The following is a 16,815-nucleotide window of genomic DNA, read 5'->3' as shown; positions in this document are numbered from 1 at the left end:
GTACAGTCATCGCCAGGACCGTGACAAGCTACTGTTGCCGCCCGCCCTAGGATAACTCTGCCAGACTGATCCAGTTCTGGTTTTGGCCCGGGGCATCTATGGAGTTGTAGTTCCAAAGCTCGACAGGGGAAAGCGGGACTACAAGCCCATAGATGCCACGGGGGCAGCAAAACAAGACCCGGGCCGGCCTCGGAGCGGAGACGACCTCCTCTGCGTGCCCTTCCCCCGCGTCTGGGAGAAGGGATGAGGTCACTTCCGGGAAGGGGGCGGGCTCTCCTCCCCTCGGGTGACAGACGCGCCGGGGGAAGGATGAGGTCACTTCCGGAAGGGGGCGGGCTCTCCTCCCCTCGGGTGACAGACGCGCCGGGGAAGGATGAGGGCGGCCGCGCCGGGCAGCGCCGATCCCCAGTGCAGCCTGGCCAGGGACGGAGCCATGGGGAGCCGGGACTGAGAGCCGCGGCGGCGGCGGCCGGCAGCCGCTGAGATGTTGCGCTGGATACGACAGCAGCTGGTAGGTGACGCTCCCGGGATGGCGGCGAGGCTCCGACGGTCCGTGCCGCTGCGTCCTCCTCTTCACCCCCCCCCCCCCCCCCTCCGCCGCCGACCGCTTCCGCCAGATGTTCCGTCCTCCGATGGACGGAAGCTGTGGATCCGGGCTCCGCGGGATCCACGGCGGCTGCCCCCCGGGCCTCCCACTCACCCCCGGCTCGTCGGTTCCACGGTGATCGGAGCTTGCTCGGGCTGCTTGGATTGTGCTTTTAAGTTATTTTTCGGTTCGGTAAACCGGGCTCACAGCTTTAAAAAAAAAAAAAAAAAAAAAGTGGAGTAGGGAAGTTTGGATGTGCATTTTAGGCTTATTAATCACTTTCTTTTTCCAAAGCGAGCTGAAAGAGAGGGGCCGACCTGTCTTATTGCAGTGTCTCTGAGCCTGGTGTGGCCTCGAGTGACTAACTGCACAGCCCATTAGCAGGAAGAGCCGCTTACTGTTCCTGATTTTCCTTCCCCGAGTGCTTGATGCTGCCCTGGCTTTTAGAGAGGATCCGTTTCTTTTCCCCTAAGCTGAGTCCATTGCGGGGGAAACGTGTCATTAAAGTACTTTGCATGGGGCCGGACTGTGCCCTGCCGTGCAGAGAGCACCGGGGTTGGATTCTCCTTTCTGGGCCAGCCGGAGGCAGCATTCACAGTGGCTGTCACTGTGCTCAACAGTGACAGCCGCTGGTCCCGGCTCGGGCGCAGGCGTGGCGGCTTCCAGAGGCGCTGCAGTCCCTTGCCCTGCAATGATTGGGTGGGGTGGGGACCCTGGGTAGGTGCGAATGGATGCTCAAGGTGCCATAGCCCAATACGGGCTGGTTCTGAGTGAAAAAGGACACTGCTGGGCTGAAAGAAACCCCCCCCCCCCCCCTCTACTCTTAAAATAAGCCTGGTGGTGACTGTGTTTTAAATGGCAAAGATGTCCGGGGTGGGGGTTGAGTCATGGAAGTGCAGTTTTGTGACTATTTTTCTGTGGTAGGTGCTGTTTAACAGAAAGATGAGACTAAAACTTTAAATTTAACTAAAAGGAAAGCCCTTTTGTCAGTTTTAGCAAAAAAAAAAAAAAAAATTTTGGGCCAGGCAATTGTCACACAATTTATGGTTGACAGAGCTTTGATCACTTTTACCTCCTTAATCGTTAAAAAGTAGCATTTTCACATTGTTGTACAGTTTACCATAATGACTGTGTTCCCCTTGACTTTCTAGCTGAAAACTGTATTTTAGTAAAAAAAAAAAAAAAAACCAAAAAAAAAAAAAAACAAGTAAAGGCTGAGGGCTTAGCCAAAAAAGATTCTTGGATGCTTTTGTGTAACTGGGTCATGCCAAAAGGGATGTTTGTTCTCTCTCCAACTAGAGGGACTGGAGGGTTTAGTATATCAGAGCCTTTCACCTCTAGGGCAGCAGTTCAAATCCCAGCTCAGGTGGCCCACCCATGAGGAATGAGCTGCTGGTCTTCGTCAAGGTTTGCTGCTTGCCTTATCACCTGCATACGACAAGAACACAATGAAAGGGAGACAGAGGGATTAACCAAAAAAAAAAAAGGTCAAATCCCCGACAGCCTTTGAGTAACAAACACAGACCTAGTTCCTCAAAGCCCCTATGATCTGTACAGGGTACAAGTTTTCTGTGATACCTTTGGCGTGAGATAGCTTCTAACACTGTGCCAGCCTGCCAGGGGGAACACAAGCTCTGTGAAGCTTTCCTTTTCACCAGCCAGTGCCTGTAATCCATATATTGTAAAATGCAATAAAATGAATTACTTTCTAGTTACATTGGTATTGCATAGTAACATGACAAAATGGATTAGTAATTGGGGATTTAATTTGATTTCATCATTCTTTTGTAAGCTAGAGGAAAGGTTTTTGTTTTTTTTTTTATTGGTGGTCTACATGTAAATTGGAGCAGGAAAGCAAACCCTTAATTCTATTAAGCTCAGCCTGCCTTGTTGTGACACTGGACATAATTTCAGTTGACATAAATTGGGTTGTGCTCCATTACCTAAATTGGTGGTTCTTGGTGCTTTTTAGTCTGACCTGGCACATCACTGTGTTACAAAAGTGACACTGACAGTAGTTACTTTAATTTTCAAATGTATTCAATTCTTGCTGTAACCGAGACAGGCGGATTCCAGTCCTGACAGATGCTCTTCTCCATATTTTGCATAAGTCTTTCCTCTGTGTTCTGTATATATGCAGATCTCTGTTTAGTATTCAGTGTCACAGAGAACATGAGAATGCAGTATGGTGGTAGATAATACCGGTAGTTAGGCCTTCCAGTGTGCAGACATTCATCGCTGGGGCAGTAGCATAGGCCTCCAGTGGGATTTTGGCTTTCCTCTCCCTTCTCTATAACGCGGGGAACCTCTCTGCTTTCCCCTTGCTTTCTTGACTTCATTACTGGTTTTGTATCTCTGGCCTTCACTGGGAGGCTGTCCCATGGTATCTGCCACTCTTTTTACCTAAGCAATCTTTTCTGATGTTTTTGAGTTTACACCATTGTCACAGGGCTGGATTTTGGGCAACTGGCGCCCTGGGTGAAAAGTGCCCCCCCCCCCCCCCCATGGTGCGTCCACTGGACTTCTCTTTGGCCATGACAGGATGGGATCCACCGTGGCCACGCTGCTTTGGGGTGGGTGATGCTGCCAGTGCCCAGGATGTCTCGCAATGCCCTGAGCGACCACCCAGCTCGCCCATCCCAAAATCCAGCACTGACCTCTTGTTAGAGAGCATTCTTTTCCCTATGAAGGGTTTTTCTTGAGGCATTTGAATGTGTCTTATACTCCTCTGCTCTAGAGTCTCCATATTTAGGTCCTTAATTGCTCATCTCATATGGTTTTTTTGGTGCAGACCTTGCACTATTTTGGTAGCCTTTTTCTGATGCACTTTCACTCCATCTATCCCAGGGGAGGCCAACTCCAGTCTTCAAGAGCCACAAATAGGCCAGGTTTTCAGGATAGCCACAATTAACATGCATGAGATAGATTTGGATTCAATGGAGACAGTGCAGGCAGATTTATCTCCTGGATATTCTGAAACCCTGACCTGTTTTTTGTGGCTCTTGAGGGCCGGAGTTGGCCACCTGTGATCTATCCTTTTGGAAGTCCAGCATCCAGAACTGGACATGGTATTCTAGGATAATGCATCCTACATAGAGACAGCATTTATTTTTCCCCCCTTACTGGTTGTGCCTCTCCCTATGCATCCTAGTATCCCTCTAGCTCTGGCCATCACACTGCTTTGCTACTTTTGTCGCCAGACATGATCACCCCAAGATCCATCTCCTGATTGCTGCACATCAGCATATCCTGTCCCCTTTCACCCCCGGTTATGTACTGCTTCCTTGATTTCTGCATTACAGCTGATTCTGCATTTTGTTTTGACACTTAATCTTAACTGCCAAGCTCTCAAATACTCCTCAAGCAGTCTTAGATCATTTCTCATTCTGTGTAGGCCCTCAGGGTTGTCCATTTTGTAGCAGATCTTAATGACATTTCTAAAAGGCAAACCTTTTCCCTTTCACTCCCCCCCCCCCACCCCCCCACACACAATGTCACTCAATAAACCGGCCACAGATCCTTGAAGCAAAATGCTAATCGCCCTTCTTTCCTGAGATTGAACTCCATTTATTATCACCCTTTGCTGTCCATCACTTGACCAGTATTCAGTCCAGTCCACTACTTTGGGGATCACCTCCAGGTTGCTAAATTGTATGTGGACACAATCTAAAACTTTGCTGAAATCCAAGTACCACATCCAGCACATGCCCTTGATCTATTCTTCTAGTCACCCAGTCAAAGAAATTGATGGTTTGGTACGAGAGTAGTGCTGGGGTATCCAGACTGGAGGGCTATGGAGTCCACAGATTATAATAATAGCATGGGTGCACATGTGTGTGTGTGTGTATATAACTAAAATCTGTTCATTATCCTAAGCATTCTAGGAGTATAGGATTCTGCTGTGTGTTGAAGCAGCACTTCAGAGATTGGGGGCGTGTGCTTGAATCTCCCTTCACAGGCCCATAGCACTATTCATTGTCAGGAGATAAGAGCAGATACCCAGGTGGGCTTTCCAAACTGTTGAGTTTCTGGCACCTGCGCTTTCTCAAATACAGCAGTAAGCTAAATATTTTTCACCTGTCCTTGAAATGACTTTCTGTAACAATTGTTGAAGGAAATGGTTGCGAGCTTAGTTATGTTAAGATACCAGGGTTAACGGGAATCTCCTTGCCCGGGTGCACGGGCCTGATTAAAGCAAGCACAGCTGTTGAAAGGCGGTCAGCAAATGCATTAATTTAGTCCAGTAAAAAAAAAATATTGCCTAGAACTTGTCTGTTTTCCTTTTTTTTTTTTTTATGTAAAGAAATAGCACAGCCTGCAAGAGGAGAGAGCAGGGAAGAGTTCAGTCTACTGCTAGCCGGTGCCATGGGTTAGAAGCAAGGCTGCCAACTCGCCCCAGATCAAGGGAATGGCCAAGGGAACTCGGCAATGCCTCTTCAGTTAGCCTGGAGTGAGCTGGCAAGTCTAACTGGAAGAATGCTCCGAGAGAGCACGTCTGTCCCTACAGAGCCTTTTCCAACAAGTCAGCCTTCCTAATTCCTTGCTGGTTAAAAGTCACATGCCCACCTACTGCGTGGGGGCGAGTTTATCTGTCGCCCTCCCACCCTACCCCGTTTCCTGATTATTCTATATATATATAGACTGTTTGTGGTGCAAGGAATCAGGTCTCACTGCTTTAATCTGTTACATAAAACGGTTTCTCCTCTTCAGTTACACTCCATGGATTAACCCACATTGGAGACATTTTTACCCTGGTTCTCCTTCCATGCTTTTTTAAATCTTTCTGGTTGTTTGCCCTCTGGATTGTTAAACGCCACAAAGCAGGGACTGGCTCTTATGCACATCTGCACAGCACTGCCCACACCTTGTAGTGCTACAGAAATGTTCAGAAGTAGCAGTAAAATGGCATCACCTGCAAGCGCACCTTGTGCTGTGCCTATGGACGCCTCTGCTCCCTTCACTTTCCATCCCCACATCACTAACTCCTTCAAGAAATGACTTTACCTTCTTTATTGTCACCTGTGCTCCACCAGAGCGCAGGAGTAGGATCCTCTCTATCACTGCTCTCCCATCTTTTGACACTCTCACTTCCTAAATTAAAAGATTTGTAATTTAGAGAAGATTGCTGTAGTTACAATGCCTGCACAAAAATCTTAAAACTGCAACTACTGACAAAATGACTTCCAGGGACAACCCTTAATGAATTCTTTGCTGGACAGGGAGAGATATTTGGACAGCTAATTAAAGTATGCAATCCGTGTTTCCTTCTGACCAAGGCGAAAGCGGAGCACAGGAAAAAAAAAAAAAAAGTAAAAGTAATTGGCAATAAGAAAACGTGGCTCGCCAGCTCTTCGCCAATCACTGGTATTTGTTTTAAATTTTCAAAATAAAACTGAGCTAATGTACAAAGGTCTGTTTGCCTTCTGATGGATTAACTTTCGTCGATCACAGACTGCCAGCAGAAAGGCCACATTAACTGGGAAAAGTCCTTTTAGGCCAAATCACTGTTAAAAACAAAAAAAACAGGGGTCAGAAATTCAGTGGGTGCACAGTCGTTGGCAAGCTATATAATTCGATGCTCCATCCTGCGAAGGGTCACCGAGCCATCGAATGGCAACCATGCAGGCTGACTGAGCAGAGTTATTTGCACAGGAATTTCTGCCACCCTAAACTGTATTTAAAAAAAAAGAATAGAAAAGAAATGTTACTAAATGAGTTAAACAGTTACTCTGTAACTAGCAGACCAGGACAAGAGTGAAAAGTTTCCAGCGACCGGTACAGATTTGTAGCGCTCCTTATTACAGGACTCATTCTGTAAGGCTTCCCAATGCCCGACACAAAAGCTGATTAAGGGAGCCTCTCCCTTTTCTCTTGCTGTTGGTGCGGAGCGCACTGTTAACTCGCATTTGGACGCGCGTTTTCAACGCTCTAGCTTTACCCCTTATTCGTGGGCTGATACAGTAAAAACGCGGGAGAGCGGGCGAGCGCCCGGGCCACTCTCCCGTGCGTGCGATTCAGTATTTTAATTTATTAAAATTAGGCCCGGCAGTAAAAAGCGGTGCTAGGGACGCTACCGCGTCCCTAGCACCGCTTTTTTGACGGAGGCGGCAGCTGTCAGCGGGTTTGACAGCCGACGCTCAATTTTGCCGGCGTCTGTCCTCGAGCCCGCTGACAGCCACGGGTTCGGAAACCGGAAGCCGGCAAAATTGAGCGTTCGGTTTTCGACCCGCCAGCCACGGGCCCATTTAAAATTTTTTTTTATTTTTTACTTTTTTAAACTTTCAGGACCTCCGACTTAATATCGCCATGATATTAAGTCAGAGGGTGCACAGAAAAGCAGTTTTTACTGCTTTTCTGTGCACTTTCCCGGTGCCCGGAGAAATTAGCGCCTACCTTTGGGTAGGCACTAATTTCTGAAAGCAAAATGTGCGGCTTGGCTGCACATTTTGCTTTCTAAATCGCGCGGGAATACCTAATAGGGCCATGCATGTTGTGGGCGCTATTAGGTTCGGGGGGGTTGGACGCACGTTTTGGACGCACTATTACCCCTTACTGAATAAGGGGTAAAGCTGGCGCATCCAAATGCCGGCTAACAGTGCCCTCCATTGGAGCGCACTGTATTGTATCGGCCTGTCAGTAAGGGGTAATAGCGCGTCGAAAATGCGAGTCCAACCCCCCCTCCCCCCGAAACTAGTAGCGCCCGCAAAATGCAAATGCATGTTGATGGCACTATTAGTTATTCCCGCGCGATTCAGAAAGTAAAATGTGCAGCCAAGCCGCACATTTTACTTTCAGAAATTAGCGCCTACCCAAAGGTAGGCGTTAATTTCTGCCGGCACCGGGAAAGTGCACAGAAAAGCTCGCGGGTTGAAAACCGGACACTCAATTTTGCTGGCGTCCGGTTTCCGAACCCGTGGCTGTCAGCGGGTTTGAGAACCGACGCCGGCAAAAACCGAGCGTCGGCTGTCAAACCTGCTGACAGCCGCCGCTCCTGTCAAAAAAGAGGCGCTAGGGATGCGTTAATGTCCCTAGCGCCTCTTTTTACCGTGGTTCCTAATTTGAATATTTTTTTTTTAGTGAATCGCGGGCGCTCGCCCGCTCTCCCGCAAATTTTACTGTATCGGCCCGCTAATGAGGTTCTTCTTAACACCCTTTTTGTAGACTTTACATTAGTTCATGGTCTTCCTACCTAGTAACACCCCACGGATCGGGGTTTCTGAGCACAGGAAGTTTTCCTATCCCAGGGCATCTGTTCTGCTTCTAAGTGTAGATGTTTAAGCCCCATCTAATTCCTTGCCTTCATATCAACATTAGCAACAGATTTAAAATCTGCTGTAGAGATACTTTGTTTCTGTGTTGGGATTAGCGGAAAGCAGGAAGTTTGGTATCTTTTAAAGGATACACTTCAAAGGGTTATATAATGTAACAACTAAGAAAATCCCAGAGTCGTCAGGTTTAGGAACAGGCACTGCATGGGCTAGCTGGCTAAGAATTCCTCAAACTGACTAGTTGGCAAGATTACTCGGCGTTTCTGTGCTCATTAGAAATATATTTATACCAGCCTCTCATTCATTATGTGAAATACTGGCAGATGTGCCCTTCAGTCTGCATTCACTACATGTTTTCTTTTTCTCTCAGGAGGTTTGTGGTTCCTTAGGCAGCATGTGCCTGTTCCTGAGTTGTGGGGAACTCTCCTTTTTATGGGCAGATGGCTGCCCTCCAAAGCCAACGTAAATGTTCTTTTATGAACTTACTCTTTTTTTTAAATTTAGAATCTGCATTGGCAAAGAAGGTAAAAAAAACTTTGATGCCAAAGGGAGCTTTAGGTTTCGAAAAGGTAAGGGAACAAAACAGATGTGACTAAAGTAGTTCATTGCACTCTTATCTTAAAGTAAAGCTCAGAAGTATTTGAACTGAAGAGTACGGACCAGTCCAGAACTAGAGTATTAAGTCAGCATGACTCTAGAGGAAATGACAGATTTGAAAACGTCTAACTTAAAAGCCTGGCTATCAGTTGCTGCTGTCATTTCAGGGTCCTGACTCAAGCTTGCCACTTCATTCCCGCCATGTTGTATGGCCATTTGTTTTATTCGATTTCTTTTGAAGCCTAGTCTCCAGTGACCATATGTCTAGTGTATGTTCCACGGCTTAGGAGAGCCGCCAGAGCTGAAAATTGTGCAGAAGGTTTTCAAGAGAGGCGACGAGCCTAGAAGCACGGACGACCTGAGCCTTGAGAGGATGTAACTTTTGCTTGTCTGTGCTTGCATTCTGTTCCTTGCCAAAAGAATGAACGTGAGAGAAAGCAAAACCAATTTTGTAAAATGTTTCAACCAGAACTAGCAGTGTTCAGAATTGCTCAATGTGAAGTAGAAACTTCAAATACCCATCCTTTTAATTTTACTGGTTGTAATACTACAATTATTTTTGTCTGCAATTTCTATTGATTGTAAGTGTGTTAGATTTTGCAACTGGTAGTGCAGAGTATTAAATAAGTGATACCAATATTTTCTCTCCATTTTTTTTCTGCTAAATGTTTACCGGTAATATTAAATCCTACAAAATTTGTTACAGGATTTATTACTTTCTCTCCTACCAGAGAAGTCTAAAGTAAAGGATTAACAAATAATTTAGATCTGTGATTCATAGCATGTAAATATATGAACATAGCATAGATACAGGCCATGTCCTGCAACTAGTGCTCCAGGAGCCGGTGGCATGGCAGGCTCCCCGCTCCTCTTCTGCAGCAACAGCGATTTGCATCCGTATCACTCCCCTGCCAGAGGTGAAGCAGGTCTCCTCCAAATCTGAGCAGTGCCAGGAAGCCCTATGAAAACCATATGGAAAAGAGTGTGTGCACATTTTAACCCTGATAAATTATCATAACATTCGCTTAATGCATCGAAAATTAAAACCTTTTTTAGCACGTGCATTAAGAAACTGTGCGCTGAATTTTAGTGCATCATTTTAGCACCTTTTTTTTTTTTACATCTGCCCCTAGTTTGGGTGCGCAGGAGTCAAGGGAGCTGGATGATGGGTTGAGGTCAAAGAGGATCTGTTATAATTTGGTTGCTGGAGACTTTTTAGAAATGAATGAGGCGTTGATAGGTTGGCACGGTGGTTCCACTGGTGTCCGGCGTTTGAAATATCCAAGTCTTTGCAGATCTTCAGGAGTTTGTCAGCAAAGTGGCGCATGGTTTTTTCATTTATCATTTGAGAATCATAGTCCATTGTTAGATGCGAACTTGGGTGGCTGATATAGACTGCAATGGCAATTGTGGTAAATTCATGCTGTCCATAGATTTGGAGGGACGCTGTGCCGGACCTTTGTCTTGCTGGATAGCATGGCATGTCAGCAAGATTAGCCAAAACTAGAAAATGGGAAGAAAAGAAGGCGAACCGTCGTCAAACACCAGAACGAGGAGCAATGTCTCTGGCAGCTTTGGTGGAGCTGAAAATGGTGGTGGTGGACACACTTGAGCCGGAATTTAAATAAATAGTTGACAAGATTGAGGATGTAACTAAAAAAAAAAAAAAATGACAGCCTATGAATTGCGCTTTGCAGACCTAGAGCAACAAGGTGTCAGACAATCGGGACACGGCGCAAGTAGTGAGTGACGAACTTAACAATTTAAAAATGCTTGTTAGGAAACAAGATGACAGACTGGAGGATCTAGAAACTAGATTGGACGGCAACAATTTGAGATTTGTGGGGCTGACCGAGTCGATCGAAGAGTCACCCACATTTTTGGAAGGCTTGCTTGCCTGAGAATGAGACCTAACTGCGACGTGGGGCCCGCTGCGCACTGAACGCGCTCAGAAATTGGGAGCACGAAAGGAGAGAGCAGCTAGACTGCGGGTGGTAATCGCCAGATTTCTGGGCTTTTCGCATAAATCGGAGATTCTTCAAGCAGTGCGCTCTGGGAAGAAGCTCACTCGTGATGATAACGTCTTGGTGTTCCAGGATTACTCAGTGAAACTTAAATGCAGAGGAGAGAATTTGCCCGTGTGTTCACGTTTGCAGTTCTTAGACTGTTAAATATTGGTTATTGTAGTGTGCATTGTGTGTTTGCTAAATTGCAATTCTTTTGGAGGAACATGAAGTTTCATAGGATGCATATTTAAAAGAGCGATGGAGATGGGTTGGCTGTTAACAGGAATGATGTGGGGGGGGGGGGGGGGGGGGGGAGTTTAATGCTCGGTGATGGATTAGAGGGATTACCATGAAGGAAAGGGTAGATTAGTCAGTAAATGCTGCAGAGACTTCCGTGGTTTTTTCTTTCATATTAAGCGGTTCTTTATTGTTTTATGGGGTTAAAAATGGGTAAATCTAATGTGAAGATAGTGTCAAGGAACGTCATACTCCCATAAAAAGAACAAACATTTTTTTTGCTCTTAAAAAAAAAAAAAAAAAAAAAAAGGCTGCTGACAGTCTTTTTACAAGAAACACATTTGAATGGCTTTGAGCATAGGAAGCTTCAAAGATGGTGGGAGGGAGAGGTGAAATTCTCATCAGCTAATTCTAGATCTGCAGGGGGTGGCAATGCTTATTCATAAAAGCTTACCCTTAACAGTAAAAAGAAATCAAGGATCCACAGGGAAAGTACGTGATTTTATCAGAGGAAGTGTACAGGAAACCGGTGGTTCAATGCACTGTGTATGCTCCGAACCAGTATGACCATGCCTTTTTTTTTACAAATTTAGTGTGGCTGCTGGTTCCTAACATTGTTTAATAGTGGGAGGAGACTTTAATTTTTTACAAGATCCAGATCTAGACAAGTCTCATCCATTATTGAGTGACAAGATTTTTAGAGGAAGGGCTATTTCTTATTTAAACTCTGAATTACATCTTATTGATACATGGAGAACCTTTCATCCATTGGAGAAAGACTGTAGATTTATCCAGTGCACATGCCACATTCTCCAGAATAGACTACTTGTTAACTTCTAGGAGGGATTTATCTAGGGTGGAGGACACTGGGATTGGTGAGATAAAAATCAGATCATGCACCAGTATGGATGAGCTAATGGGGAGAGGGAGAAACAGCTCACTGTCAGGCTGATACAGAAAAACCCGCGGGAGAGCCGGCGCGAGATTCAGTATCGGCCCATATGCAAATAAGGGCCCGTGGTAAAATGAGGCGCTAGGGACACTAGCGCGTCCCTAGCGCCTCATTTTTGACAGAAGCGGCGGCTGTCAGCAGGTTTGACAGCCAACGCTCAATTTTACTGGCGTCGGTTCTCGAACCCGCTGACAGCCACAGGTTTGGAAAACGGGCATCGGCAAAATTGAGCGTCCGTTTTCCAACCCGTGGGCGGATTTTTTAAATTTTTATTTTTTAAATTTATTATTTATTTTTATTTTTTGGGCCTACGACAATATCGCTATGATATTAATTCGGAGGGTATACAGAAAAGCAGTTTTTTCTGCTTTTCTGTACACTTTCCTGGTGCTGGCTGGCATTAATTTCTGAAAGTAAAATGTGCTTCGCTGCACATTTTATTTTCTGTATCGCGTGGAAATGACTAATAGGCCCAACAACATGCATTTGCATGTTTTAGTTTCGGGGGGGTTGGCCGCCCGTTTTCCACGTGCTATTACCCCTTACTGTATAAGGGGTAAAAATAGCGCATCGAAAACGTGCGGCCAAACGGGGGCTAACTGCGCTCAGCCTGAGCGCACTTTATTGCATCGGCCCATGTGTTTTTAGAAATTACCATATTATCTGGCCACTGATCCACATTTCCAAGATTATATAAAAACAAAATGGGCAGATTATATGGAACATAACTCCTTACATCTGGATGACCCAGTTTTGTTTTGGCAAGCTGCCAAAGTCATTTTAAGAGGTGATATCTCATTCATAAGAAGGAAAATAGATATGAACAAGAATATTAGTTTTAGAAAAGAAATTGTCACTGCAAATACAGTGGCCAATAAAGAGGCTTATGTTTCAGTGCAAGTAGCACTGAATACACTTTTGCATCTAAATGCCAAAAAATGTTTTATATTATAAATGTAAGCTATACCAGCATAGTAACAAATTTGCAAATTATTAGCACGACTAGTTAAAACTGCTTCAGGCTCTCGCTTTATAATAGCATTAAAATATGTTGGGTAATATCATAAATTCCAATAAGGGCATATTAAATATTTTCTGAGATTTTTACAAAAAACTATATACCTCAGAAGGTTTTGATTCAGTTAATGTAAACCTTTTTTGCAGAAATTGAACATCCAGTCACTTGACAAACAGCAGCTAGATAAACTGAATAGACCAGTCAGTGCTGAAGACATTTTAGTGGGAATTCAGATGGCCAAATTTATTAAAATCCCTGGTCCAGACGGTTTTTAATGTGTAGTCGAACAGGCCTGTACTTCATAGGGTCTGTGCCATGCTGATAGAGGAGAATTTCCTATGGATGTTAATAAAGCAATGATTACTGTCATCCCAAACAAGGGAAAGACCCAATTGTGTATCTTCACACCATCCAATCTCCTTGTTAAAGTTTGATCAAAAACTGCTTGCTAAAATAATGGCGGATAGACTAACATTGATCTTGCCAAACACATTTTGTTGATCAGGGACAGGAAGGGTTTGTGAGGAGGCGTTATGCTGTAACCAATATCCAGAAAATTCTTACTGCCATTGCTCCCTATCAAAGCAACAAAACTCCCTTTATGGTAGTCAGTTTGGACTCTGAGAAAGCATTCAACAGGTGGAATGGCCATATTTATTTTGTTTGTTAGAACATATGAAATTGGAGGAGGCTATTTCAAAAAGTGATCCAGTTACTGTATAACAGACCAGTGGTGTGTGTTTTGGCTAATGATGAATATTCTTCTACCTTTCCTGTTAATAGAGGCACCAGGCAGGGGTGTCCTTTGTCACCACTGTTATTTCTGTTGACTTTAGAACCTTTACTGACCACAATACAAATGGAACAAGAGGTAAAAGGGACATCTATTGGTTCAAAGAAATGTATGCTGCATTTGCGGATGATATATTAGTGTTCTTATGCCAACCGGAAACATTTCCTGAAACTTTTACTTCTCTTTGAAGAATTTGGAGAGTTCTCGGGTCTTCGACTTAAGAGATAAATCTGAAGCCTTGTCATTTCCAAACTTGGTTCAAAGGAATCGGCTGGGGGATTTTCAGTTGAAATGGGCACCCGAATCCTTTAAGTACTTGGGACTTGAATTAATTTTAGATTTGAAGAAATTATTAAATATTTCTCCTCTTTCAATAATGAGAGAGAAGTTACTTTCATGGCAACAGTATTAATTGACCATGTCAACCTTTTTAAAATGATATTTCTGAAATGGTTGTACACAATTCAAATTTTTCCCATTAAAGTGTTACAGAAAGATATTCCTCAACTGGAGAAATTATTACTGAATTATTTCTGGAGGGGACAGAAACCTAGAATTTCACTTGCAAGATTGAAGAAGGGAGATATGAGGAAATATAACTTGGCTAGTTTACTGAGGATCATGCGAGATTGGCTCTATGACACCTCTAAGTATGTTTGTATTAAGAGTGAAAAAGCTTTAACAGCTCCAGTGGATCTCAGATTTGGTTGTATGTGGCTCTGGATAAGTTGCCCTCGGGGTCCTTGAACATAATTTTACACTCCCCTACGATAGGCTTGGAGGAAATTAACGAGCTCTATGAAGCTTTCTAAAACTTGCTCACCGCTGTTACCTATACAAGGTAATAGACACTTTTCTCCAGGAATTCTATCCAAAAATGTTATATATATTGGAAGAGGCAGGGGATTACACAATTGCTTCATGTACTTGATGAACATGGTACAATCTTGTCCTTCCACGTTTTATTGTTCAAACTGTTTATTAAAGTGAAATAGAACAACATAAGCAAAAAGCGGGTGCTCTGATGCTCACCACTCATAATAAAAGATACAATGAATTTTGTTTTTGAGTACATTCAGTACTTAGTAAACACATCTCTCTAAACCCTGAAGGTAAACCAACCCTTCCCCCTCCACCCAGTAAATTATCCAAAATCAGGTTCCGTTTCTCATCAGATCGACTATACATATTGTGATCAAAATCCCATGTAACTGCAAATGTACAAGAATATGGCAAGATTCACCCAAACATATCATTAAGCACAAATTACAAATCTTAGCTGGCCAAATTTGAACACATTCTTAATTTGTAGGAAAAACGTTTGTTGTTTATGTAGGCGTCCCGCTCCCATTTTTTCCAACAACATCAGCTCGTGGAAGGCATTTCTCCGGGCCCAATGCGATGGAGCTTCCTCTGTTGTCCACATCGAGAGAATACTCTTTTTCCACACCAAACAGGCCTTACATATTGAAGGCCTATTACCTATTACCCTGCCCCTGTATATGAAAAGAAGCAGAGTCATCAAAAAGGACACCTTCCGGGGAAAAAGAAAATATTTTGCCCAAGCATGGTTTCAAAAAAATCTTGGATCTCTTTCCAAAATGTTTTAAGGGGTTCACATAACCAAAAGACGTGACCCAAGGTCCCCCTATTTCTCTTATATTTCTGGCAAATATCAGTGGTAACAAAACCAGACCGATATGCCCATATGGGAGAAAGATAAGCCTGTGTTAAGAATTTAAATTGTATTTTCCTCAGTTTCACAGAGGACACTAAAGTCTTGATACAGCAAAAGCCCGCCCTCAATTGAGTATCTAAAAGTACTATGGAGAGTTCACTATTCCATTTATCAAGCATAGACAGAGACCTTAACGGTTGAATCTTTAATAAGGATTTATAGATCTGAGAAATTCGCGACCTCCTAAAATCCTCAATTTGAAAGAAATCTTCCAGTTGATCGCAAAAGACATCTTAAAGTTGAACAATTAGCAAACTGCTCACATAGTGCTGCAGTTACATATAAGCAAAGTGGTCTCTGCCCGTAAAATCAAACAATTGCTGTAGTTCCAAAAAGGGACATATCCACCCATCAGCCCCAATAACCTGGTATAAATGGGTGACCCCTTAGCTCTCCAAGATGTAAATACCCTATATTGGGACCCTGGTAAAACCTGTGGTATCCCACTAATCGGTAGATATGGAGAGATTAAAGAAGAATGACCCAATTGGGCACACAGCATATGCCAGGTCTCCCGGACCACTAAACATAGAGGTCCTAATTTTAAAATGATTGTAAATCTTTAGTTTTAACATGTAAAACAGAGTGTAAATGTAAGGGAGCACCAAGACTCTAAGGAAGCCAGTCTTTTAGATGTCATAATTGACATGCCTAATCTCCCCATTTTCCCGGGTACCCATCAGCCAAGCCAGTCGTAGCCGAGATTTCTGACCTTGCCACAAAAAGTGAGACAATGCCCCATATAGCACCCGAATATACCTTTTTTAAAATTTGCAATACCTGCAACATGCATAATCACCTGGGAAAGAGAACACGTTTACCCTGCCCACTAAGGAAAGAGGGAGATTTTGCCAGAGTTTAAACTTAGCCTTCATCTGTTACTAAATTATATAAATGAAATGTCCCATCTGAGGGTAGATTGATCCCCAGATACTTAAATAAATCCCCGTCCCATTTTAAAAGAAAATCCTGACCCCAGTTAAGCTGCACTTGTGGGGTAGTGCTTAGGGCCTCAGACTTATCTAAATTAAGATAGAGCTAAAGTTCATGAGCTCCCGCATTAACGCCCGAAAGGAAGCAACTGGGTTAGTCAAATGCACTAACATATCATCAGCAAATGCAGCTGCTTTAAATTCAGTCCTTCCAAGTTTTAAAAGATCAGTTTGGATTTTGAGAATCTGAGCTCTTCTCTTACCTGCACCTAAAACACTATCAGGCCGATACAGTACAGTGCGCTCCGGAGCACACTGTAAACATGTGTCCAATCCCCCGAACCTAATAGGGCCCGCAACATGCAAATGCATGTTGATGGCCCTATTAGGTATTCCCGCGTGATACAGAAAGTAAAATGTGCAGCCAAGCCACACATTTTACTTTCAGAAATTAGTGCCTACCCAAAAGTAGGCGCTAATTTCTTCGGGCACCGGGAAAGTAAGTCGGAGGGTGCACAGAAAAGCAGTAAAAACTGCTTTTCTGTGCACCCTCCGACTTAATATCATGGAGATATTAAGTCGGGAGGTCCCGAAACTTTACAAAAGTAAAGAAAAAAAAAATTTTAAGTCAGCCGGCAGCTGTTGGGTCAAAAACCGGGTGCTCAATTTTGCCGGCGTCCGGTTTCCG

The 16,815-nt window shown here is 44.0% G+C and overlaps 1 protein-coding gene across 4 annotated transcripts in view; it reads left to right on the top strand.

Annotated features, from left to right (window-relative positions):
- Nucleotides 1-324: 324 nt before the first annotated feature.
- ATP11B (ATPase phospholipid transporting 11B (putative)) overlaps nucleotides 325-16,815 on the top strand; it is a 293,818-nt gene continuing 277,327 nt past the window's right edge. For all 4 annotated transcript variants that reach the window (XM_029616746.1, XM_029616747.1, XM_029616745.1 and 1 more), the window contains exon 1: nucleotides 325-511. In XM_029616746.1, coding sequence (XP_029472606.1) covers nucleotides 485-511 — 27 coding nt within the window. In that variant the 5' untranslated portion in view covers nucleotides 325-484. The remainder of the gene's footprint in view (nucleotides 512-16,815) is intronic.

Source organism: Rhinatrema bivittatum, chromosome 9, assembly GCF_901001135.1.
Source record: "Rhinatrema bivittatum chromosome 9, aRhiBiv1.1, whole genome shotgun sequence".
Lineage (NCBI taxonomy): Eukaryota > Metazoa > Chordata > Amphibia > Gymnophiona > Rhinatrematidae > Rhinatrema > Rhinatrema bivittatum.
Note: the sequence above shows the minus strand (reverse complement) of the source record. Positions and strands in the feature narration are given on the sequence as shown.